General features: G+C 52.6%; 1 protein-coding gene across 1 annotated transcript; it reads right to left on the bottom strand.

Annotated features, from left to right (window-relative positions):
• Positions 1-316: 316 nt before the first annotated feature.
• Positions 317-24,763, bottom strand: SULT4A1 (sulfotransferase family 4A member 1; the record flags this gene model as incomplete). The annotated part of the gene is made up of 8 exons (XM_080939789.1): positions 317-1,556; positions 2,668-2,796; positions 4,245-4,383; positions 10,074-10,168; positions 13,342-13,468; positions 13,870-13,950; positions 16,131-16,261; positions 24,595-24,763. 7 exons carry the CDS (start codon positions 24,761-24,763, stop codon positions 2,696-2,698), a joined length of 843 nt encoding a protein of 280 aa, XP_080795915.1. The 3' UTR covers positions 317-1,556; positions 2,668-2,695.
• Between the last annotated feature and the right edge of the window lie 411 nt (positions 24,764-25,174).

Below are 25,174 nucleotides of genomic sequence, written 5' to 3'. Positions count from 1 at the left end.
CCCCCGTAGCCACTCAGGGCAGGAGTGGGGCTCATACTCCTTGGAGGAGAATGCTCAGGGGCCCTTCTCCACCCAACACACAGACAAAACACACAAACGGGGAAGGTGTCTTTTATTAAAGATGCAAGCAAGCACAGAGTACCGTGTGTGGTTCCAGAACATCCGTACAGTACTAAAAAAATAGAAAAATAGAAAGAAAATTTCACAGAAAGCAGCCTTCCTCCCCAGACACACAGGAAAGGTGCTGCCATGCCCGCCTCAGAGAACCATGCACCAGAACCACACAAGCTTTTTTCTGGACAGAGATAACGCCCCTCCAACCACACCTGCTTCAAAGGTGGCTCACAGCCCCTTCCCTTCCATGGCCAGAGCCTCCAACTACCACGTTAGACTCTTCCAGACCTGGTAAAGAACAGAACAAGTTGGTCCCACACAAGCAGCAATCCCCTGGTCGGCCGATCATCTGGTCATGACTTGAGCCAAAATTGAGTTGGAAGACAGAGCCGGTAGGTGTGGGGGTGGGTAGCACGTGGGACCATCGCTCCCTCAGACACTTCTGAGTGCTAACGGTGCCCAGACAGGTGGGCTTGCCAATCTTATCTGCATGGAGGACAGTCAGCCGGCAGACTGGGTCTCCTGGGTGAGAGCCCTTGGCACAGATGGAACAGACCGGGACAGTGACTAGGGACTTTAGAACCATGCTATGTGTGTCAGTAACTGCCTTGGGGAGCAAGTGAAGGCTGTGGAAGATGCTCATTCTTGGTGCAGTCTGGTGTCTGTGGGGACTCTTCACACACCACCAATGCCTTCAGAGGCCATCTGCAGCCTCAGGCCAGCTTCCCTTCCAGAACATTCCTTGGGCTCTTCTGTACTGGGTTCAGAGGGCTGCTCAGTTCGAGGCGTTTCAGCCTGGGACAGGTCCTGGCTTGGTGTCAGGATGGTTCCAGAAGACTGAACTCCACAGACTACACCCACCTCTCCAGCTTCCCCCCAACCTGTCCTTCGATCTCAGAGCAAGGTGGGAGGGCTGTGCCTAGAGAAAAGACTATAAAAATTACAGTGACCCCTGAGAGCTTCCTAGCATCCCGGCACAGCTTGCTCCTGCTCCCCCTTGGAAACAGACTTGCATTTGGTTGACAGATATTTATTTCGATTTTCAGTGAAAAGCGCTATAAAATACAGTGAATAACATGGGGCAGAGGGCAGACATTTGCCTGCCCTGTGTGTGTGGTATGGCCACCACATGGAGACTCAAACGCTACGGGCCAGGCAGCTGCTGAAGCAGCCGCATCGCACTCCTCGGCTCTCTCCACCTGGCTCGCCCCCTGCTGTTTCCGAGCAGCTTCCAGAGTGTGTCCAGCAAGGAATAAATGAACGCAAACAGGACTTTTAGCTAGTAGAGCGTCTGGGGACCGTGAGCATGCAAGTTTGCGGATTCCGGTATTATAAATAAAAGTCAAATGTGAGGTCACACTTCCCCATCTTCTGTTTATACACTAGATCAAACTTCTCATTCATGGAGACAGTGAAGATGTCCTTCCACAACCCGACTCTTCCTGCAACACAGACCAGAGTAGAGCTGGTTGAATTCACCAGTTTCAGAATATAAGGCAGCCTGGGGAATGGCCAGACCCCTCTGAACTTGGTCTGCCAAGTGAGATGGACCACCTGCACTAGATCACCAGTCTTGCTTGTGGCCAGACTCAATGGAACCAACTGCCCTATGTCTGGGGGAAGCTTTTCTTCTGTCTGCTTCTGTCAACTACGCCCCAGGCATCACACAGGTTTGAACCTGTGATCTGAGAGGAACTTCACCTCCTGTTCCAGGTTAGCTCCCTGAACCTACCACACAGCAGGCGTTCTTGCCATGAACCTGCCAGAGAGGAAGTACTGTGGGCTAAGTGCGTGCTGATGATGTATCGGTTGCCTCTGGAGAATTTGCAAAAGTATAAAAGAAGAAAAATCATCCCAAGGGCCAACAGGAAGCTCTCCTGAAAGCATCAAGGGTGGAGATTTCTAGAAACCTGAGTTTAAAAAAATAAAAATCAGTTGGGGAGGGCTTAAAATAAATGAAATGCCCATGGCATAAGCTGGCTTTCCAGGCTAGGTACAAAATGTGTCACTCAAAAGAAACAGCGAGTCTCTCCACAGCCTCAGCTGCCTAGAGCTGGGGGGGGAGGGGAGGGGGGAATAGGGGACTGTATGTATGCCTGTGTGTGCAGCAGGGTGTGTGTGTGTGTGTAAGCAAGAGAGAGAGGAGTTGGTATTCCACACCTCCCATTCATGGGAGTGCTGAACAGTTTGTGGGCTGGCTTTGTGCTTTTATACAAGTGGGATTGGGGGAGGAGGGAGGAGGCAGCTCTAAAGTTAGAAAACTCTGTCATCTCTAACAGGCAGCCCTGCATCAAATTTGTGCCAGCAAGACTTCAAGTCTGCAGCCACAGCCCTCCAGTAGCTGAGCTAAAACAACGGACACATCAGGACTTTCTCTTTGCTAATGAGACATCATCTGCCGGTGTTGGAAAAGTAAAATAAAATTCTTCGTGTCACCTTCTAACGATACCAAAGGGACCAAATTAGAAGCTTCTAGACCAACCACACTATAAATATATTTTTCCATGATTATTTCTTTTTCCCAGCTGAGAGCTTGTCAGAGGAGTCACCCACCTGATGTAGGATTTGGAATCAAGACAATTTATGCTGTGACATGAACCAAATTTAAGCAATGCAGCCGGCTCCCCGAGCCCCTGCATCCTCGCCACCTCAAGGCGATCTTCCGAGTAAAGAGGCAATGTGCTAAAAGAAAACAAAACCACAGAACTGAAATAAAGCAAAACCAAGGCCAACAGCGACAGAGGGGACACCTCTGAAGGAGTGTGTTGACACCCAGCGGAGCACACATGACCTGGCGAGCTACAGACGAACCACACACTCACCACGTGCAAACAAAAAGGGGCTGAGGAGGCGGTCCCAGAAGGGGTTAACAAAATATCGTGAAAGCAAAATCAAAAGATGGCAAATAAAATAATAAATGCTTGTGAAGATGTAGCCACAGGACAGGGAATGTGATTTGGGGAGCTGCTCTCTGGAGGAGAAGAGTTCATCCTTCTCCAACTGCCTGTGGCCCCTAGCAACTGTCATTGCACCCTAGCAACTACCTTTGGCCCCTAGCAACTGCCTTTAGCCCCTAGCAACTGCCTTTGGCCCCTAGAAACTGCCTTTAGCCCCTAGCAACTGCCATTGACCCCTAGCAACTGCCTTTATCCCCTGGCAACTGCCATTGGCTCCTAGCAACTGCCTTTAGCCCCCAGCAACTGCCTCTAGCCCCTAGCAACTGGAACTTACAGGACCTCCTAGAAGCCATAGCTGTTCCAGAGCTAATAGAAGATAGACACCTGAAGGCAGCCAGGCTGCAATCTCTCTCCACCTCAGGCACCACCCAAAATCCTAAGATCTCCATTTACAGCTTCTCACCCTCTACAAGTGTCCAGTTCACACTGCTGACAGCTGGCTGCAACCCTAGACCATACTTACGTAGGGTGGACCTGTGGAAATGGCCACTGCTCTGAGACATGCCGGGACTTCAGTACCTACCCCACCTCTACACTGCTGTAGAGCGGCAGCTAACACGTGCGTAAAGAACGGGGAGACTGACTCAGTGGCCCGGGGCGGACTCCTGTCTGGAATATCATCCCCAAAGTCTGCCTGCCCACCCACCAACTGTTCTTGCTACCATGGATGTGTCCCGCCTCCATCTGGCTTCTGATTACCCATGCTTGGCTGCCTGTAGGCTTGGTTATTTATCATGTGTGCCACTCAAACTTGGAAGCCCCTCCCTTGGTCGGCATACTCTGGGTTGGGAAGAGAAGAGGACATCTCCTAACATGGGATCCATCTTCCAATCCACCATAGTTCACGACTCACAGACAGCAGAAGGAAGGCTGCTAAGTCAGTAACCTGCCCTATATTGCAAAACACCTTGGCACCACTGCCCTGCCGTAGCTCTCCTCTGTGGGCATTTGACAGTGGGGATGGCTCTGCGTAAACACACCTTGTCCAGAGCCTGAGCCAGCCCCAGCAGCTGCTGCCCCTTTGAACTGCAGCACCATGTGTGCAGGTGGGCGGAGCATGCCCTACTCCAGGAGCACCGTGCCCTCAATAGGTACTGGCCAGCCAGCAAGTGCTGCTACCCAGAGAGAAATTAATCCAGAAGGTTCGGAGCAGGGAGGAGGGAGGAGACATACCCCGGCCCACAGGCAGGGCCTCGGCATTGCAGCACTGGTCCACCAGCTGGTGGCAGTGCTCAATCAGGGACTCCAGCTGCGCCTTATCACAGGACACACCCAGGAATCTGGCCAGCTGCTCCACCATGGTCACCAGGTCCTGGAAGACAAGGAGAGAGAGCAGAGCAGCCCTTCAGAGGCAGCGTCCAGGACACAGGGCTGAGCTGGGGATTATATGAGAGCTCAGGCAACCATCAGCCAAGAGGGTAAGATGCTGATTGGGCCACTCAACTCAAAACCCGCAAGGCTGGGATTTGAACCCATGGTTCTGGGAAGAGGAGGGAGATGGGAGATACACATAAGAGGTTTTGAGACCTGTGGCTCATTTATAAACAGCAATAAAGAATAGCCCATCACTAGCAAGATCTAGCCGCCACCCAGCTTCTGGAATCCTCTGCACCACAGGTGCCCTGGTGGCCTGTGCCCCGACCACCTTACCAACATAAAAGTGGACAGAGACAAATCAGTCCTACAAAGTAGCCCACTGGACAAAGAACCACTTATGGGCCCCAAAATGCCACAACTGAAGTTAGAATATAGCTGGAGCAGGCACACCATGTCTCCTCACAGCAGCCATGCTCTCCCCAGGAAATCCTGAGGAAACTCCTATGTCCAGTGGTGTCCTTGAGCTGTCCCTTTCAAGTCCCCCAAAGCCCACTGTCAGCTGCCTTGTTCAAACATTAGGAAAATGCTAGAGGTCACTTTCACTCTAAAAGGAAATCAGCACGTGAAGCCTCAGCACCTTAGATGGTGGTACCAGGGGTGGAGAAAGTTCTGACTGAACGTGTTAACATGAACACACACGGGCCAAGGTACCCCATGCCTCAGACCCAGGGGAATTGCAAAGCCTCCCCTGGTCCATATGAGGATGCTGGCATACCCTTCTTCCTTCTTCCTCCCTCCTCCTGGATGGTTATGTCCTGATACTGCATCCCTACAGAGACCCCCACCAAGATTAGCTAAGCCTGTCTGCTTGTTTGGCTGTATACAATAAACCCAATGAGCTTCCACATGCTGCTTGTGTAGCACCTCCCACTTGACCCCATGTCTTTTGTATGTCTGTCCCCATCACCCCAGTTAGGTCAGTCCCTAAAGCTGTGCAAGGGCACAGCACACACTGGTTAACTGATGCCATTTTTAACTTCAACAGGCTGTGGTGAAAGTGTCTGCCTCTCCAAGGATTCCCACAGCACCCACCCAACAGGCTTGATGCTGGTGTTACCACTCCGACCTTCTCTGTCTCCTGGGGGCAGGGAGGCACATAGGCCCAAGGTCTCAGGCACAGGAATGACACATTGGGTTATGTGAACAAGAGATGTCAGAGAAACACAAAGTAAATAGGAAGAACCCGCATCTACTGACCCTGTCGTTTAAAAGGAAAAAAAAAGACGAGAGAAATAAAACGGGCCCTCGGAAGAAACCGCCCAAGGAAAGAGCTGCAGCAGGTAGCCGGGTAGCTGGGGTGCCCTGCAGGACTGCTCCAGGCAGCTCAGCATCCATGTACCTTCTTGGAAGATGGACCGGTTCTGCATCTGGATACATGTTAAAGAAAACTGCTGGATGGTTTCCAGGCCAAACTTAACTGTACTACTCACTCATCCGAGATGTACTTTCCATTCACAATCAGGGACAGGAGCGCTGACCAGCCACCGGTCCTTATCAGGAGAACCTCATTAGTGACAGACTACCCCTCAGATTGACTGTGGGGATGAAGGGGACCTTAACTGGGGCACCTTCGCACAGTCCACCAAAACAGGACTGGCAGCAGTAAGGCAGCTGTGGCACAAAGGGGGGAAGTGGGGGTTGGGGTATAGATCCCCAGAATCTGATTAAAGCTGGTTCAGATGCGTGCATGGGTGCGGATCCACGCAGATGCAATGCCAGCGCTCCTACAGAGAGACAGGAGGCAGAGAGAATCCTAGCAAGGTCACTAGCGAGCCAGCCTGGCATGAGCCACAGAAGACAAGAAGCCCTGACACACACACACACACACACACACACACACACACACACACACACACACAGAGTGGATACATGGGGAGCTCCCTGCTCTGCCTATAAACACCAAGACAAAAATGTGCCCAACCTGTTCCACAACTGGAGATTGCAGATGTTCTCTCACAGCTAGTTTTCTACAGTAAGACGAGAACTTAAGTTTTAAGTTCCTAAAAGATGTAATTCTAGGGGCTGGAGGAGTGGCTCAGTGGTTAAGAGAGCTTGCTGCTCTTCCAGGAGGACCCAGGTTCAATTCTCAGCACCCATGTGGTAGATCACAACTGCCTATATAACTCCAGTTCCAGGGATTCTGAAACCCATGTGGTACACAGACATACATGCAGTCAAAGCAGTCATACACATAAAATAAAAAGTTTAAAATTTAAAACAAAATGTGATCTCAGGCAGGGCATAGTAGTAGTGCAAGCCTTAAATCCCCACACTCTGAGTTTGAGGCTAACCTGGTCTAAAAAGTGAGTTCCAGAACACCTACAGCTACCCAGAAAAACCCTGTCTCAAACAAAGTAATCTTATCCCCCTAGTCTCCATCAAAGACCTCAGTAGCTACAGATGAGGTTTCTAGAAAAATCGGCAATGCTGATTAGACACTAAAGCAACTGACTTCAGTGACTGGTTTATTGGTGAGTATATACCATCCTTAACCCTCAGGGAGCTCCTGTTCTTAGCTGCACTTTTGGGGTATGCTGAGGGACCCTAAAAGGCAAGAAACAAGGGCTGGAGAGATGGTTCAACCATCAAGCACACACATTTCCTGTCCAGGTGACTGGAGTTCAGATCCCAGTACCCGTGTGTGACAGTTCACAACTGCCTGTGACCGTAGATTCAGGGGGACCTGATGCCCTCTTCTGACCTCCATGGGCACCTGCACTGATGTGCACAAACCCACATACATATGCATAACTAAGTGATTCTTAAAAATCAGACAGTAGCCATGGGTCTAACTTGGCCCCAAGCTGGGGACACTGTGGAAGCAGCAGAATCCTTAGAAGGCCTGGCCTGGCTGAAAGAAGCAGTCTCTAGGGTGGGCCTTTGAAAGGAATTTCCAACCTCTGTCCCTCTTGGCTTCCTGCTCCTTATGGGGGTACCTGACCCCTGAAGCACGTTCCCACCCCACCTACTTCCCTTATGGCATGTTTTCTGGTACTTCATGGACCCCAGTGCATAAGCCCAGCCTATAGTCACCACAGAGAGGACATCCAGGATGGTGTATTAGGAGGTATGATGGACACCACATCACAACCTCTATCCAGCCCTTCCCAGTGCCTGGGAGCCATCCTCAACCAGGTCCCTTCATGAGCCCCTCACCTCCACCTAGTGCCTTCAACACACTCTCGATCAAATGTCCAAGGCTGTGTGCAAGTCCACACAGGCTGCCATGCTCTAACACACACCTTCAGTCTCTCTGACCTCTGCTCCAGTGCTTCCCAGGAACCATCCCATTCCCCCCTAGGCACAGTGAGCTTGGCCCTGGTTCAGAACCTCAAGAGGACACTTGCTCTTGGCTCTCTGCAACCCAGACCTGTGTACCCTTAGCATTCTCCAGCAAGAGACCTGCACAGGCTTTTGAGACTCATTCCTCCATCTTCCTGTGGAAAGCGGGTAGGTGTCTCCATCCTGCAGACCACTCTCTCTCTCTGAAAGCAGTGGCTGAGAACCTGAAACCTGTCAGCTATTGATTTGAACACATGAACACACACACACACACACACACATATACACACACACACACACACACACATGAAAGGGAACTGTTGACAAGGGGGCCTATGAGCAGCCAAGACAGAGGTGAGCAGACAGCCTATGTAGATATCTGAAGAACATTCTGGATGACAAGACCAAATGCACAGACCCGAGACAGAAGCTGAGGGACAGGTTTGAGCATTATCAAGGTAATCGAGGGGTTAAGGTATCCGGGAATTGGGACAATCATCATGGCCACATGGCTGTGACAAGACGAATGATGACGAATTTTTAGCACCAGTAGGTACAGCCGCTGTGATGAGAGAACTTGGTAGAGAGGCCAGGGAGGAGTAAAAGCTCAGATTATAACTCAGTAACAGGATGGAGAGATGCAGCATAGACAGGAAGACAGACTTGGGCACAGCTTGTGGTGTAAGTGAGAGGATTTAAAGACAGCCAATAGGACTTGGGACATGACGCACAGTATGAAAGGGACATTAGGGCAAGTAGAGAATTCCACCTGAGCAACCCCGAAAGGCAGAGCAGCCTGCCATGGACTGAGATGAGGGACAGTGAGCACTTGGTCTGGGGGCATCAAATCCTCAGTCTCCCTTGGACAACCACACAGACGTGTCTCGTGACACCCACAGGACAGTTAAACCTGGCAAAGGAATGAGACCATAGGAACTGAACGGAAGATGAAAAACAAGGCCAGGGCTGAGTTCGTTGGCATGTGAGCATCTGTAGTGTGTAAGCATCTGCAGTCAGGAGATGGGAAAATGGCAAGAGATGCAAGATGCAGGGCTGGAGAGGTAGCTCAGCAGCTAAAAGCATTTGGTGCCCTCGCAGAGGACCTAAGTTTGGTTTCCAACATAAACATAGTTGCTCACAACCATTCCTAACTTCAGATCCAATACCTTCTTCTGACCTCTTTGGGAATTGGCATGTACATTGTGCACATACATACATTCAAGCAAAAAAAAAAAAAAAAAAAAAAAACCCAAAAAACTATAAATCTGAGAGTCTGAGAGAAGGGGATCATGAGAGATGAGGGTATCTTGGCAGCCAAATGAGGAAGGGAGCAGCTATGTCAAATATCATTAGGAGGCTGGGTTACGGGAACCCAGTAACCATTACCTGCTGTACCGAAGTTGGACATCATTTCAGACAGTGACAGAACAGTGTGGGAATTGTGGGGCAGCAAGAGGCCTGAGACAGGAAGGGAAGGGTTTTCAGTGAAGTGAAGATAAGGGTAAGAAACTGAGAGGGGTCGAGGTCAAGGCCAAGTTTGCTCTTGGTCTGTTTTAAGAGAAAAACCACTGGTGTTTTAAAGCACACCCCTTTAATCTCAGCTTTCAGGGTAGAAGCAGTTAGATCTCTGAATTTGAGGCCAGACTGGTCTACAGAGTTAGTCTCATGACAGCCAGGACTATACAGAGAGACTCTACCTCCAAAAACAGAGAGAGAGAGAGAGAGAGAGAGAGAGAGAGAGAGAGAGGGAGAGAGAGAAGAAGAAGAAGGAGGAGGAGGAGGAGGAGGAGGAGGAGGAGGAGAAGAAGAAGACAATACAGCTATCAGAACACCCAAAATGCTCACATACCAAGTGTTCCTCACCTCTACAGCCATACCCAGCAGAACCTACACAGAGTAAGACTTCACATCCACACTAACCTCCTTCCCTGAGCACCAAGGAGAGACAGGGAGGGGGAACCACAGGCCAACACACAAGGTCACGAGCATCCCAAAAGCTGACACAGAAGGCAGAGACTCAACTACCACAGTATACCACCTTACACGGTCACCAAGGCGATGGTACTGAGACTGCACATGAGAATGGCCAAGGTCCTGCTTCTATTGCTAAGACAGTAAAGCCAAGAAACAGGCTTCCCATGACATCACTGGAAATCAGCCTGTCCCAGTGGAACAGGGACGTAAGCCCACATGTACCCCTGGGCATGGAAGAAATAGTGCAGATCCCTCCATTGCCTCCACTTGGTGATGACACCACACGCCTTAAGCACCACGGACAGCTCCAGCACCGTGGACAGCGTCTCTGGGCAAGGTGGACAGAGTACCTACCCCCCAACTACTCACCCGGTGCATGTCTTCATACTTGAGGAAAAGCACATTTGCATCCATTCGATGTTCCCAGAATTCCTGAACGTGCTCAAACCAGGAGCCATAGCCCACTGTGGAAACAGAGAAAAGGGCACAGCTAGGAAGGGAACTGTGCAGGTATTCCTGCCCCCAGCTGCTGGGAAGGAAACTACGGGGTCTCCTAGAAGGAAGAAACCATTAATGGCCCTCATTCCTCCTTCTCCTGCTCTTCACCCCTACCCAGCCTAAGTACAGATGTCCTGGAGACCTGACATGACAGAGGGCACTCTGAAGACATGAGGACATGGTGCATATGCTGGTACCAACGAGAGAAAACAATGCCCAAAGAAATCAGAATAAAGAGGCAGATGGAGTAGGCTGGGGCATGTGAATCTCTTAAGACAGTTCCAGAACAAGGCCCTGCCCATGACTTCTTGTTGACTCCAGGCATTCTCAGAGAAACCTGCAATTAAAGAGAGGTGGAAACCCTGCGCTGTCACACGGGCAACATGTGCCACAGTGTGGCCTCGCCTCCCCACAGCACTTCCGGTCTGGGCTAGGCAACTTGGCAGGTATAAGAGGACGTGGTCCAGTCTGCAGGCTACACCATAGCATTCCTAGGGGCAAGTTCCACTGCACTGTGCTCTCATCTCTCTGGGAACTGTGCAGTCCTGTGATGGTCTTCGTGCCCTGCTACTATGGGGGTTCTCAGAAGGGGGGTTCCCTGAACCCTGCTGGGCAGCAGGAAGATGTAGAGGCATAGATGAGGCTCCACCCTCAGGGCCATCAGCAAGCTCCCTGGTAAGAAGTACTGGGGTACAGTGGACCTGCATAGGCACACCCCACTCCTGCACAGACACACCTGGTTGACCTCTGCAAACTCGTCTTAGCAAATCTAGTCATTTTACAGAGCTGAGTCTCAGGAAAGGGCAGTGGCAGGCCAGGTCACAAGAGGTCAAGTGCCATGGGAGCCTGGACCCTGGTCTGGATCCATGGGATCTGGATCCCTGCAGCTCGGTTCAAGCAGATGAGGTCCTGGAGCAGGAGGAAGGTAAGCCACCTAGTAAAGAAAGGGGGGGAACTCTCTCCACTCCTAGAAAAGGCACATAACCTCCAGGTGGCCTGGACCCCATTGATCACAAGATGCTCTACAAGAGAGGCCAGCCGGGATCATGAACCAAACAAAGCAGGCTGCCAGCTAGCAGGGAGATCAAGAACACCCCACTGTGTGGTCCTCGGGGCCACAGAGGAAAGAGCCAATGCATGCTAGGGAAAGCTGAGCCTCCAGAGAAGGCCCTGTCACGACTGCTTCTCTCCATGCTTCACTATGGTAAGACCACAAAGCCACTTACCCAGGGCCTGCAGGATGTTCTACTTCCACACAGCCCCCACCTAGGAAGAGGTCACCGTACTTCCCATGCGGCACAGAGCAGTGTCTGTCCACGGACCACTGCCAACACAGCATCTGTGAAGTGACCTTGTCCGCAGACATGTCACTTGACCTGGATATCCCTTATCCCCATCTCTGGAGTCTCAGGCCACCAACATTTTTGTGAAGATCTGCCTGCTCTGTCCTCTACTCTGTCCTGTACTGAGAACAGCAAACCCAGGGCCTTCCATGCACCACGCCTACATCCCCGGCCTTCTAACTCCCTTCCATTTTGAGACAAGGTCTCATTAAGTTGACCAGGCTACCCCTGAATTCACTCTGTAGCTCAGGCCGGCCTTGAGCCTGCCGGTCACCTGCCTTAGTTCCTAAGCAGCTGGGATTACAGCCCTGTGGCACCATCCTAGCCAGGAAATGATGTTTTACTGTTCCTCCTCTTAGCTGACAAGGAAGATCAGCCTGTCGTGGTCACTGAGAGGACAAGCGTAGAGCTGGAGAAGTGAGCACCCAAGTCAGACACTTTAAGTAGAATACAGGTCAGAGTGCATAGGCTTGAACCTGGGAACTTTGTATCAAACAGGGAGATTTTAACACTCTGGCTGAGAGTACAGAGGCTGATTGTGGCAGACTCCTGCTGTCATGACTGTGCTATTCCTGTGCACCTATGAGGCCAGAATGGGCACCAGGACTGGAAGGTATGATGCTGTGAGCCAAGAGGGGGCTGTTCAAACACCTGGGAGACTGCATGGAGCACCCCCAATAGTACACAAGGAAAGAAGCTGGGTGAGAGCCTGCAGCAGGCTCAGGGACCCTGGAGAACAGGTGCTACAGTTTCCCACCACAAATGGGAACAGGGTACCAGCTCTGGGCATAAGCATGGCTGAAGCCATGTTTAACAGAAGGAGAACTCTGGCCCCATGGGTTTCTAACTGCAGGCCGCCCAGTGTGCCTGCTACGGCCCAGTCTACAGGGTGTCAGCACCACAGCCTGGGTAGGAGGCTCCCGGAGGCTGCCCTGAGGCCTACAGTACCGGGAGCTTTACTGTCACATACTCTATTCTTATCCTGACTCACTAGCTCCCAGGACCGCCAACGAGCCACACCGAGCAGTTAATGTGTTTTCAGGCTCAGAGATAGGACAGTCTCAGTGTGGACTAAATGAACCTGGGATGTAACTAACGCCTTCCTCATGACCGAGTGCACACCACACTATTCCTTGCCAGACACAAGACCCACAGGAGTGTAGGGGGAACTTGAGGGGCTTAGTGGGAACACAGCCATAGAGGTACTGCTATAGTGTTTCCAGAGAGATAGGTGGCCTGCAGAGTGAAGAAAGAAGTGATGGGGATGGGGCTGCTTCCTCCTATGGGCCCTGACTTCCTAGGAGACAAGTGGGGTGGGGTGGGGTGGAGTGGGGTGGAAAGACCCTGTTCCCTCTACCCCAGGCAGAAAGGAGCCAACAGGAAGTATACATTCCAATCAGTCTGCTCTGCCTCACTGCCAGCCCCTGAAGTCCAGCCCATGTGATAACTCACACCCAGTGGCAGCTACGCCACTCACAGCATAGAGATCCGGGCCTCTGAGTTCACAGTTGTCATTCTCACCTCACTAAGGACCCAGGCAGGAAGGACAGACGTGTAACTGGAAAGCCTGCAAGGTGGTAGGGGACAGGACTCAGAAGTCCCAGGATCTCCACTGCCTCTAAGATTCACAGCTCCCCAGCCTCGGCACCTCCTCCATTTGGCAATAACTCAAGCCCCGTCTGCACAGTGGGCTTGCAAAGGTGGCAGGCGAGGTTCCATGACAGGCATGGCCCCCCAGGAAGTGCAGCGCTGGCTGGTAGTTGTAGGGTAGAGCACACGCACCCTGAGGCACTTACGTTTGTCGTTCATGAACCTCCGACAGAACTCCTGGAAGGTGCCTCGGTAGCTCATGGTCCGCAGCGAGCGGTGGAACTGATAGTAAGACACCACCAGGTCCTTGGGGTTGCGAGCCATGTAGATGACCTGCGGGTAGCAGGAAGATAGGTCACCATTGCTCATTCCAGGCACAGATGGGCTCTGGCCCACGGGCTGAGTGTGCGGGGTGAGCACGTGATTCTTTTACTGCCAAGTTTTATCTGGGCACTACTGTAATCTTCAGGAGACAGATGCCCTCGTGAGGGCCTGGTGGCCTGGGGACTTGGCGACTGAGGACAGAGACAAGAACAGGAAGCACAATGAACCCCATCTTCTGATGTTCAACGGTGAGAGAGCACCCCCTACTACCCGGTGAGCACGGAGAAAGCACTGCAGACGTGATCCAAGAGGGACCCTGGGCCAGAGACAGTGAGTGGCACGTGGAATAGGTTCAGAGGCCTGGGGTTCTTAATGAGGAAGTGGAGGAAGAGAGATGTGGGGTAGGTTACCTTGGAGTCCCCATTGTGGAGGTCAGAGGGCAGGAAGCGGTAGGGAAGGTGGCTCTTGATGAGGCGGGGAGAAGTCAGTTCCTGCAGGAAGATGTGTGGCTGTTATGTTCATGTATGTATGTACATATGTGTATGTGAACACACACACATGTGCATACACAAGCATACTTCTTCTCTCCTCCCAGGGCTTTTATAACAGGTCTAGGAGGATCCTGACCAAGCAAGACTTAATACATGCTTTAACCAACTACCCACTTAGGTTACATAGGCTCAAGACAGATCTTCATTATAATGAGGAACCAAAAAGCATGGAGGCTTAGCGAATTAGACTTTTTTCCCAAGACACGCCTCCCTGTAAAAGGTATTTAAGAAGTGGGGGTACAGTTTTACCATCCAATTTCTGCCATGACAATAAATGCCTTAAACCTACGGACTGTTTCTTCTCTGGGACCTGCTGTCGGGATCTGTAGAGAAAGCCTTCACTTACAGAGCCACAGCCTAACCTCCCATAGAAGGCCTCTCTATGTTCCCAGCTGCGGCTGCCATTAAGCCCAAGCCTACAGCCCACCCACTGTCAAGACCAGGACCCCCGAGGGACCAGCTGGAGTCCCCCCTCCTGCCTGGGCTAGATCCCGCCCATGAGCCCCCCACTCCATTCTCAGCTCTTTTGCAGCATCCAGCAGTGTCTGGGTGTCCAAGAGCCCGGGAACCAGGCAGCCAGCTCTGGTGGCAGAGGCACAGAATAAGCACGGTCAAACTTCCCGCGTCCTGATTCCCCCAGTGCCCGAGCCCTGTAGCAGAGCAGACATGGGACTCCCCACCATTTAACCCAACAACCTGAGCCATCTGAACATGGTACACAGCTGGCTGGACCCCAGAGTTGTAATGAGAATCCCTGTTCCCCAGCCTGAGGGATCTATCCCTTATGGCTATAGGGGTTGTGATTTGAGTGGCTGAGAATGAGGAAGGGTCTGTGGGGCAGGAGAAACATGAAACACAGGCATAAAATAGTGCCTGTAAGAACAGGAAGAGGTCCAGCTTTAAAGCATCCAGCTATCCTGAACTCTGACCTCACAGCAGCCCAGAGGATCATGGGTAGGAGCTTTGGCTCCCTCAGCCCTCTGTGCAGAGGCCCTCATCCTGTCAGCTTCCCCTTGGACCATGAATCTTGCCCCTGTCCATCTCTCCCTTATGGATGTTCTTTAGACATCTGCTGCCTCCTGGTGCACTGTCCCCAGCTCTGTAGCCATCACGACTTACTGCCTTATGAGGTGGGAACTATCAGCTCACTACTGCCCCAGATACAGGAGCAGCACCCACACGTGAGGCACTCAGAGAAGAGGCACCCCACACTCCCAGTGTTTCCTGGGGAGGAGTCAATGTGACCAGCACAGACTGCCCACAGGAAGGCCAACCTCCAGGTGCCGGGTACAGTCAGGAACAAGCTCACCAAGAGCAGGAGGCATCTGTTACCATGACATGTGGAGTGGGGCTCTCAGAGTGTCCCACAATTCTTATCTAGCAGAAAGGCAGGTAGTTGAGGTGAGGGCTACAAAGCCTGAACTACAGAGGTAGCAGGGGATGGAGTGTAAAGATAGGCACAGATGCCTCTGAGGGACAGAATGCACAAACCCTCTTACTGTAGAGACAGCATCTCATCATGCAGCCTAGGCTGGCCTCAAACGCATGTTATTCTCCTGCCTCAGCCACCTCAGTGCTGGGGCAATAATTTCATTCTTTCATTTTTTTAAAGATTTATTTATTTTATTTATATAAGTACATTTATATAAGTATTTATCATCAGACACACCAGAAGAGGGCATCAGATCCCATTACAGATGGTTGTGAGCCACCGTGTGGCTGCTAGGATTTGAACTCAGGACCTCTGGAAGAGCAGTCAGTGCTTTTAACCAATGAGCCATCTCTCCAGCCCACTAATCTCATTCTTGATACCCAAGATTTTATTCAAACACGTCCTTCCCAGCTCCCTTGACAGATGAAGAAATGACCAGTGGTTCCCCCAGGCCATTACCAAACACGTGTATGTATTTCCTCTCCGCCTCGGAGACTTCCTGCTGCTGACATCCGTTACCTGTAACTCACAGGTCCTGGGGTCATAGTCAAAAACTCGGACCTGTCAGTCTCTTCCTCCTGGCTAGCTGGAACTACCAGGAGGCCCTCAGGTGTCCATGAGCCCTCGGGAGCCTCTTGAGAAGCCACTGTTACTGAGTAACTATGACGGAAGGGGGTCACACGAGTACCTTGATGATGTCCAGCCCGGGCTGTGGGTACTCCAGCACTGGCAGCTGCTCGTCAATGTTCATCAAGCCGATTTCATCAGGGTCAGCCCCCTGGCTCACCAAGTAGACCACCTCTTGCAGCAAGCTTGTACCTAGGTAGAGAGAGAAACAAGGAAAGGTGCTCAGAGGAGCCACTGGACCAGCCTCACAGTCAACTCCTGCTGCATGAAAAGTGGGCATAGCTCAGGGAGCCATAAAGAGGGACCAAGAGAAAAACCCAGGCTGGACATGAGGTCTGAGCCCACCACGGCCACCAGTGCCCAGACTGCAGCTTTCCTCAGTGCTGACTGGGGCAGGACAGCTGGGAAAACAAGCAGGATGTGCCTGTCACCCAACACGGTGGGTACAAGTTCACCTGAAGCTTCCAAGAGCTAAACTTTCCACTGGATTCGGGAGTGACCAAGCTCAGAGGACAAGGGTGTGACCTCCGCTACCAACCGATTCCTTTATGTGCCCAGGGTCTACTAAGCTAAGCACACACGCCGCTCATGCTCTCAAGGGGAACAAGCCAACGGGAGCATTCCAGATCGTTCTTGGCTTTGTTGTTCATGAAACACCCAGGGCCCGAAAACACCAATGATCACATGATGGGACACACGTGGCAAGGAAGGGCAGACACGGAACACCCAAGGTGGGGAGGGCCCAGGACCTCGGTGCAACTCTGGCTGTTCCTTTGCAAAAGGAGCTGAGGAGAAGAAAGCGAGACCAGAAGCCGCATGAAGTGGTCACTCAGAGACATAAAGAAGAGCAGGGCCTCGGGTCTCTCACTGCACATCATGGGAGGTGTGTGGAAGTTGTGTTCACCAAGAGACAGAACCCACTTCTGCCTGCAGCAGCCTGCTCTACACAGCCTGCTCCACAGCATGGGAGGGCCAAAGGTCAAGGACAGAGCTGAGCCCACACATGAGCTGTGGAGAGAGACCCACCAGGAGACATGGGCATAGTGGTACAAGGAGCTAAGGACCTATAAATAAACCCCTATCTTCCTAAAGCAGCATGACACGGATGGGTCCCCTGCTGGATTTGGGGACCATCAGTCCCCTCAGACTAGATCCCACTGTCTCCAACCTAAATTGCTTCCACAAACTTCCCCTGTTCACAAGACTTAGCTTCCCTCCTCGAAAACTCAGGAATCCTACAGCATCTCCACCCCCACAGCCTGCCTTCTCAGAAGCCCTAGGACACTCACAGCACACACTGCCACTCAGACCCTCCCTCACTGCATTCCCACCATGCTAAGCCTGCCCCCCCCCCACTGCATTCTAATCCCTGTGTGTGAGTCACACCCAGAAAGTTGCCTGGGCTCTGCGGGGGCATACAGTTTGAGCTGGAGCCTAAGGGCTGGACAGGTCAGCCAACCCAATGACAGCAGGGAGCGGAGAGAAGCAGGCGGGCATGCCTGAAATTCTCTAACCCCTGTGCCCTCCAGTTCCCAAGGCATGGGAGCAGGTACTTCCCGGAGCTAGGCTAATCTCCCAGGGACTCAAAGAAGAGAAGTGTGTACGGTCCCTTCTCTTTGAGCATCCTGGTACTTCCTCCCTGGCCTTGCCAAGATGGCCCATGTAGGCCTTGTGGATAATGCACACATCCCAGTGGAGGTGGAGTCTTGTCTACAGCCTTTCTCCAACATCTCAGCAATCCACACCTTCAAAAGCTGTTCACACCGAACAACCTCACGTTCCTCCCACCTCGGCAAACCCTGACTCCCACCACAGGTGTGACCAAACCTGAGCTTTCCTACCCGCAGCGATGTTTGTCTTCACGCCTAAACAGCTTCCTGAGAGGCCTGCAAACGTGCCTCAGCGGCTTCCAGGAAACACATCTGACTTGTTTTCAAGGCAGTATAGTCAGGGTTTAGGCCTGGAAGCCAAATAACACTGCCCATCTATTTCCAGGGGACTCTGCACTTAATAAAAGTGAAAACACACACACACACACACACACACACACACACACCTATAATCCCGCAACCAGGAGACTGATGCAGGAGGATTGAGTTGGAGGGCACCCTGAGTTACAGAGTTATAAAGTTACTATTTTTAAAATAATTTTTTTAAGTTAAAAAGCAAGACTTGACAAAGCCTTTACTGTGTGTGTGTGTGTGTGTGTGTGTGTGTGTGTGTGTGTGTAAGAGAGAGGGAGACAGACAGAAACAGAGAGACCGCGTCAGAGAGACCTTTCCCCTTTCTCCTGGCTGCTCCTCTGTAAAAGCCCTTTCTCCCTGCTTCTCCCTCTCCCTATTTAGCAAATGCCACCCATCAGCAAAGCCTGCTGTGCCAACAGCCCAGAAGCCACACACTTGAGGCCAGATCTTAGCCATAACTATATATAACCAGAAAGCAAAGATGTTTCTGTGGTCCATCCATCTCCAAGGGCCCATCACCTGGACACAGGTCACAGTGAGCTCTGCAGAACAGACAAGAGGAAAGCCAGGCAGCAGGGACCAAAGTCACCAGTGAGGAAATGGCCAGTATCACAGGCCTTTCAGTCACATGTGGAGGGTTCTAGGCCATAGCTGGAGGAGGAAGATACCACATATCACATACACACATGAACACGTGCACGCGCCCACACACACACACACACACACACACACATGCACACACAATGAAGCTGGAAGGCCAGAAGGTGCCAAGGCCCTGGTGAGGACAGCTTGCCTGTGAGTACTGCCCACTCAGGCTCAGCGAGCTAGCATCCAAGAAAGGCCCTGAAATGAGTTTCTCCTTGGTCCATCTTCATGGCCAGTTTTTAACACGCTCTATCCTGCCTTCGGTCCACATAGGCCCACATCCCAAACACACCTGAACTGTAGTTCAAAGCCACCTCCATTTATAAGTGCACCCTTACTTCCACTACAAATTCATCCTAAGAACGGCACCCCGAGAGAGCCAAAGCAGCTACCACCTCCCGTCACCCATGTGCACACAGACAGCACTAAGTAACCTCAGTGGGCTGTTTATTTAAAAGCCATGAGGTTGGGAGGGAGAGGCACTGAGGGACCCAGGGGGGTTCTGGAAGGGGAAACAACACAGACATGACCAAAATGTGTTTTATACATGTATGAAATTCTTTTGAGAATAAGCAAAGCTATTACATTTTAAAACTAAAACGAAGCTTCCCTTCTACAGAAGACACAGGAAGGACCTGCTCGGGTCAAGGCTGCTCAACGGCTAATTAATACTGAGTATGCTGATTTGTGGACACCGCACTGCCCCCCACCCCCAGCTGAAACAACAGGCAGAAGGACCGTGCACTGCATCCCAACAACAGGCTAATTGGATGGGATAGCTCCTAAATGAGAGCCTGTGTGGTTCCTCCAGCTGTCAACTCTGGGTCTTGGGAACAGGGTACAGAGGTACCTTTCTCTCAGTGGGTCAGCCAATACAGAGTGACAGTTAAGGCCACATCAGAGCCGGAAAGAGTAAGACCAGGGGCTGGAGCCAAACCCACACAAGTACTTGGGAAAAGGGGCAGCAGAAAGGCCTTCATGCTGCTCTGGTGGCCACGGTCATGCTGGAACACCTTGAAATGTACAAAAAAATATGGCCTCTCATGCTGCCTGGAGGAGGGAGCCCCTGAGCTACCAGCCTGCGGCACCCCAGCATACGCAACCTGCAGGGGAGACAGCTGTCAGTTGGGAAGGCGGCCAGACTCTCCATTGGCTCTGCTGTTGATGGACCAGTACCATCACAGCTCACCTCACGAACACAGCTAACGCTTGAATAACAAAGCACCGATGTCCTGGTGGTGGCTGACAGGACACTCTGACCTGAGTCCTAAGTTGAGGTGTATGGGATTCAGGAGTGGACCTGCCTGAGAATCTGGGGTGCAGCCTGTCAACACACCCAAGGAGACCAGCAAAATCTTCTCAGAATTCTGGAGACGAGACCCTAATGGGAGCAGGGCCTGGCACCCCCAGGTTCCTGGGGATGAGCCCTTTAATTTTTACTGATAGCATTCACCAAAGCCGCATGGCCATCAAGTTTCAAGTACAGTGGAATGTATGACAGGAAATCCTCTTGGACTTTCCCTCTCAAGACTTTCTGGAACCCAAAACGCCCCCTCCAATCCCTTCCGTGCTGCTTTCTCCGAGCAGGTACTGCCCTCACTGTTTGAGGACAGAAGCCACCAAGGCACAGGAGGGGACACTTAAGACACCACTCAGTGTCTTCTTTTCCCACACTTAAGTGTCTGGGGGTCTCCGTTATGCTACAGCGGTGGGTCTCAACCTTCCCATTGCGGTGACCCTTTAATACAGTTCCTCATGTTGTGACCTCCTAACCGTAAGATTATTCTGTTGCTACTTCCTAACTGTAATTTCGCTACTGTTATAGGCCGTGATATAACTATCTGATATGTAGGATGTCTGACGTGTGAACCCTGGGAAGGGGTCACTATTCTACAGGAAGCTTTACTACCTCGTCTGGGAGCCTCCCACCATCTGGGGAAGTGAAGGGAAGTCCAGGTGTATGCACAGATGAGATGTGGGACTCAGACAGACAGACAGACACACACACACACACACAGAAAGGTGAGGAGAGAGAAAAGAACAGGTAGGCAGAAACACAGACAGACATTAGAGCACAAATCACCCACCTATTTCCTTACAGAGCACCCATCACTTCTCTTCCCCTTGGATCTGTACTCTCCCATAGACCAGTTCTTTCGTGTCCATGTTCCCAAAGATGGCAACCTCCAACCTCCGGCACAGGGCTCAAACAGGGGTCCAGGCATCCTGTCAAGGACAGATGAACCTCACCTCTCAGGGTATACCTTCCACTGCTAACAAAGCCTGTGCCGGGTCCAAGAGGAAGCAGCATCTCCAGTCACCAAGTGCAACTTGCTCCTCTATTCAGGCAACACCACCTGGCCACAACTCAGAAACCCCAAGGACCTGGAACCCAGTCCACAGCCATTCTGCTTTGCTTCAGTTGTTAACTCTGTACAGGAATCTGAGAAAGTCTCAACCCAGGGACCACTGAGCTCACAGTGGCCTGTGGGTGTGTCTGTGAAGAATGGTTTTGATGTGAGCCCTCCTCCTCCCCCGCCCACTATGGGCAGCACCATCCCTAGGCAGGTGGTCCTGGGCTGTGTTAACAAAACCTAGCTAAAAAGCATGAGCCAGGGTGAGCCATCAAGCAGTATTCCTCCAAGGTTCCTGCCTACAGACTCCTGTCTCAGATTCCTATCCTGACTTCTCCCAATGATAAATTGAGACCAGAAATCGTAAGCTGAAAAGGAACCCTTTCCTCCTCCAATTTGCTTTGCTCAATGGCTATTTTATCACAACAAGAGAAAGCTCACCTGGATACCAAGCCTGGTCCTCTAGTGAGTGACTCTAGGAGCCAAAGAAAGATACCACCACTCTTCTGGGCCTCAGCTCTCCCACAGTGCCAATCTCCAGGGCCTGCAGCTCTCTTGAGTGGACACTCAGGTGGAGAACATCCCTGCTGCACACTGGTGCAGATGACACCTTGCAGCCCATTAGCCGAGTTCAGGACCCCATGTGGTGAAGCATGCACCTCTAAAAGAGCGTGCACTAGAACATACCAGGCAGGTGCTCTTGAAGGAAGAGCTTAGGACAAGTGAGAACACCAAAGACAGAGAGGACACCCGGGTACAACTCAGCCATAACAATTCTGCCGTCACCCTGGTAGAACCATGTGATCCACTGCAGCCAATGCAGACTCTGGCTGTGCTCTAGACCGCCTACCACTGTGGTGACCTCCCCAGGCTGGGCAGTTCATCCCAAAGCCAGGAGATGGGAGTGCAACGGCTTGGCTATCCCCACCTGGAGCAAGCCCGGAGACCCTGCAGTCACGTGAGCTGGCTCTAAGTCCAGATTAGACAGACTGGAAGCTGACCTCTAACTAGGAACAAACCTAGGTCCTCCCCGCCTGCCTTCTTCCAATAGACAATGCCCTTCAGCCACTGGGGGCCCCTGATGCTGAGGTGGTTGGCTCCTTGATGCACGGAGGCACCTAGCCTCAGCCCTGAGCCAGTTCTTTATGGAAGAGAAGCTTATGTTAAAAGAACAGTAACAATAGCCCCAGAGCACTGGGGCAGGGCTGGGAAATTGCCAGTGACTCCTACCTCTCTCGCAGGGGCAAAGAACCTGAGATATGGCCACCTGTCTCTCAGAAGGCCACAGAGGTTGTCTTTCTCTGGTTCCTCCCCTCTCCCAACTGAGACCACTCCTGCCTGATTAATGCTGGGCTACTCTTCAGGATCCACTGTCAGGCCGACTCTCAACCCTGGAGGTCAATAGGTCCAGGAAGTGCCCAGAGACCTGGGGGCAGCCAGGCTCAACCCTGACAGTGGCTCCTCTCTGGGAGATGAGGTGAGTGACCCCAGTGGCCTGGGCACAGCATTTGGCACCTGCAGCGGCAATGTTGGTGCCAAGACATTGACCCCAGAGTGACCCAGAACTGGTCAACTGACTTCTGAAAAGAAAGCTTTCCTCCCAGAAGAGCCAGAGGAGCTTGCTTCACCTTGGAACCTGCCGCACAGGTGACTACCAGAGTCACAGTCCTCACCTGTGCTGTGGGACTCCCAATCTACCTACTCAAACATAGTGGGGGAGGTCAGGAGCTGAGACAGCTCAGAGCCTGGAGGTGGCTCCTAACTCAACTGTGCTCTAGCATGGTGGCCTTAAGGGAGGGACAGGGAGTGTCAGGGCATCCATCAAGAGATACCAGGCTATGATGGGGAGGGCAGAGTTGGGGTCCCTGAAGCACCTCTGGGGTCTCATTGCTGGGGAAGGACTTGATGCTTTTACACCACCTCTGGCCCGTGATTCTCTCTACACTTGGTACATGTTACACATGAGATGTATGTGTTGCCCAGAAAAGGAGCATCCAGCCAAGGATGGTGGTGGAAGACTCCTATAACGCCAGCATTTGAGAGGCTCAGGCAGGAGGATCACGAGTTTCAATCAAGGCTAGCCTCGGCTACACAGCAAGTTCAGTGACAGCCTTGTGCTACCTGAGACCCTGTCTCAAACAACAAAAACCTGGCATCCTGTCCGGGTGACTGAAATAGTATATCCCCAACAACTCCAGCACTGGGAAGGCTGACAGGAAGACTGGAAATTCAAGGCCAGCTGGGGTACACAGAGAGACCCTGTCTGAAAATACTCACGCACGCACACACGCATGCACACACACAATGATAGTTCCCATCCAGCTTTTCTCTGCAGTGTCCACGGAGCTCCCCAGAACCCACTAGGCTTGTGCACAGGGTTTGCTAACACTCACCAGCTCTCTAAGTTGGTCCTCCAGCCTGACTGTTCCCTCAGGTATCCTGGGTCCAAGTCCCTCCCCGGCACCTTCCAGTTAGTAACTCATGCTCTGTCCCCTCCTGCAGCCGCTCCATGATAACCACAGCCCCAAGCCCTGGTCCAAAGGGCTCTGAAAACCAAGTCCCCCACAATTCCCAGGGTCTAGGGAGGAAACGAGAATCTTTCTTCACCCATGGGCACCTTAGTACACTTTGTGGCAAGGACAGTACAACCATGATTCCTCCTTAAGTACCACCCTGAGGCTGGGCACCCAGCATACATGAGCCATAGGGCCACAAAGCCCTGGGTTCATCCCAGGCACTGAACCAAAAGAAACAACACCAGGTACAGCCACTAACCCAGATGTACATAGAGAGTTCTCTAGCCAACCCTCGCCAAGGCCAGCAGGGACCGACGGCTGAGATGAGGTTGTAGGGTGGTGGAAGCCTCCGTCAGCTCTGCCTGTCTCCTGGGATGCCTCTTCCAGGACAGCCCAGCTGGCTGTATGCCCAGTGGTAGGTTCAGTACCTGCACCTGGACTTGACCCCAGGGCCTTTGCACCCCCACCCTTACCCTGACATCACTCTGTGGGGGATGATGGGCAGCTGCCCTGGGAACCTGGACTCCACCCTGGGAGATACCCTGCTAATATTTTCTCCTGTAACCGCCCTGCTTGGATACCGCGGGCTGATGGACAGCCACCTTCTCAACTACCCTGAGCCTGCAGGACAGTGGTCACAAGGACGCCCTACAGGGACAGCGAACTAACAGGAGAGCTATCTCTACACCAGCGATCTCTACACCAGGCCTGGAGAGCTGTGTGGCTCAGATCCCAGCCCAGCTGTGTGACCTTGGACAAGCCTCCTCCCTTCTCTGGTCCTCTGCCCAAAAGCTCTACCTTACATAGTTGCTGGGGACCCAAGTGACCAGGTCTCCGCCTGGGGACAGTCGCCTGTAAACAGGATACAGGGGCAGCGGAGGGCGGTCCCATCCCCCACAGAGCCTACACTGGAGGCGCGCCCGCTGCCCCCACTGTCCTCACCACACGGGGAGCCGGACAGGACTAGGGCACAGAGAGGCTGAGCGACCTGCCCAAGGTCACACAGCCGCGCGGGCGACGGGTACGGCGTGGGGTCCTCGGCTCACCAGACTTGGGGTAGGTGACGATCCACACGTCGCTGGGCCGCACTGGGAAGTCGGCGATGTCCTCCATCTTCCCGCGGCAGAAGGGCGGCAGCCGCACGCCATGGAACTCGAAGTACTTGCTCTCGAACTCGCCCGGGGTGCCCGGGGTCTCCGCTTCGCTCTCCGCCATGCCGCCGCCCGGCCCGGCCCGCAGCTCCAGGGCGTGACGTCACGGCGCCGGCGCGGGGCTCCGCGGGCATGACGTCATGGCCGCACCCACGCACGGCGCGCCCCGTGACGTCGGTGGCCGAGGCCCCGCGCCTGCCGCAAAGGTGAGTCCTGGCCGGACCGCTACCTGTCAGTCATCCGTGCCAGGTCAGGGACCCCACGCCCTGGAACAAAAAGGAGGCGTCCGCGCAGACCCAGGGCGAGCCTCAGGGTTCGGAAAGCCGCACCTCCAGAAGCTTCTGATGCCAGAGATGGAAAAGCTCGTATCAGAGCGCGGCTGACAAAGGCAGCTCTTAGAGAGCCTGGAATCAGGTGCCAGAGAGGACTCCCCTAGGAAGAATCCGGGCAGAGGCCCCAAGAAAAGACTTCCAGG

This window comes from Micromys minutus (assembly GCF_963924665.1).
Source record: "Micromys minutus genome assembly, chromosome: 27".
NCBI classification, from domain to species: Eukaryota; Metazoa; Chordata; class Mammalia; order Rodentia; family Muridae; genus Micromys; species Micromys minutus.
Note: the sequence above shows the minus strand (reverse complement) of the source record. Positions and strands in the feature narration are given on the sequence as shown.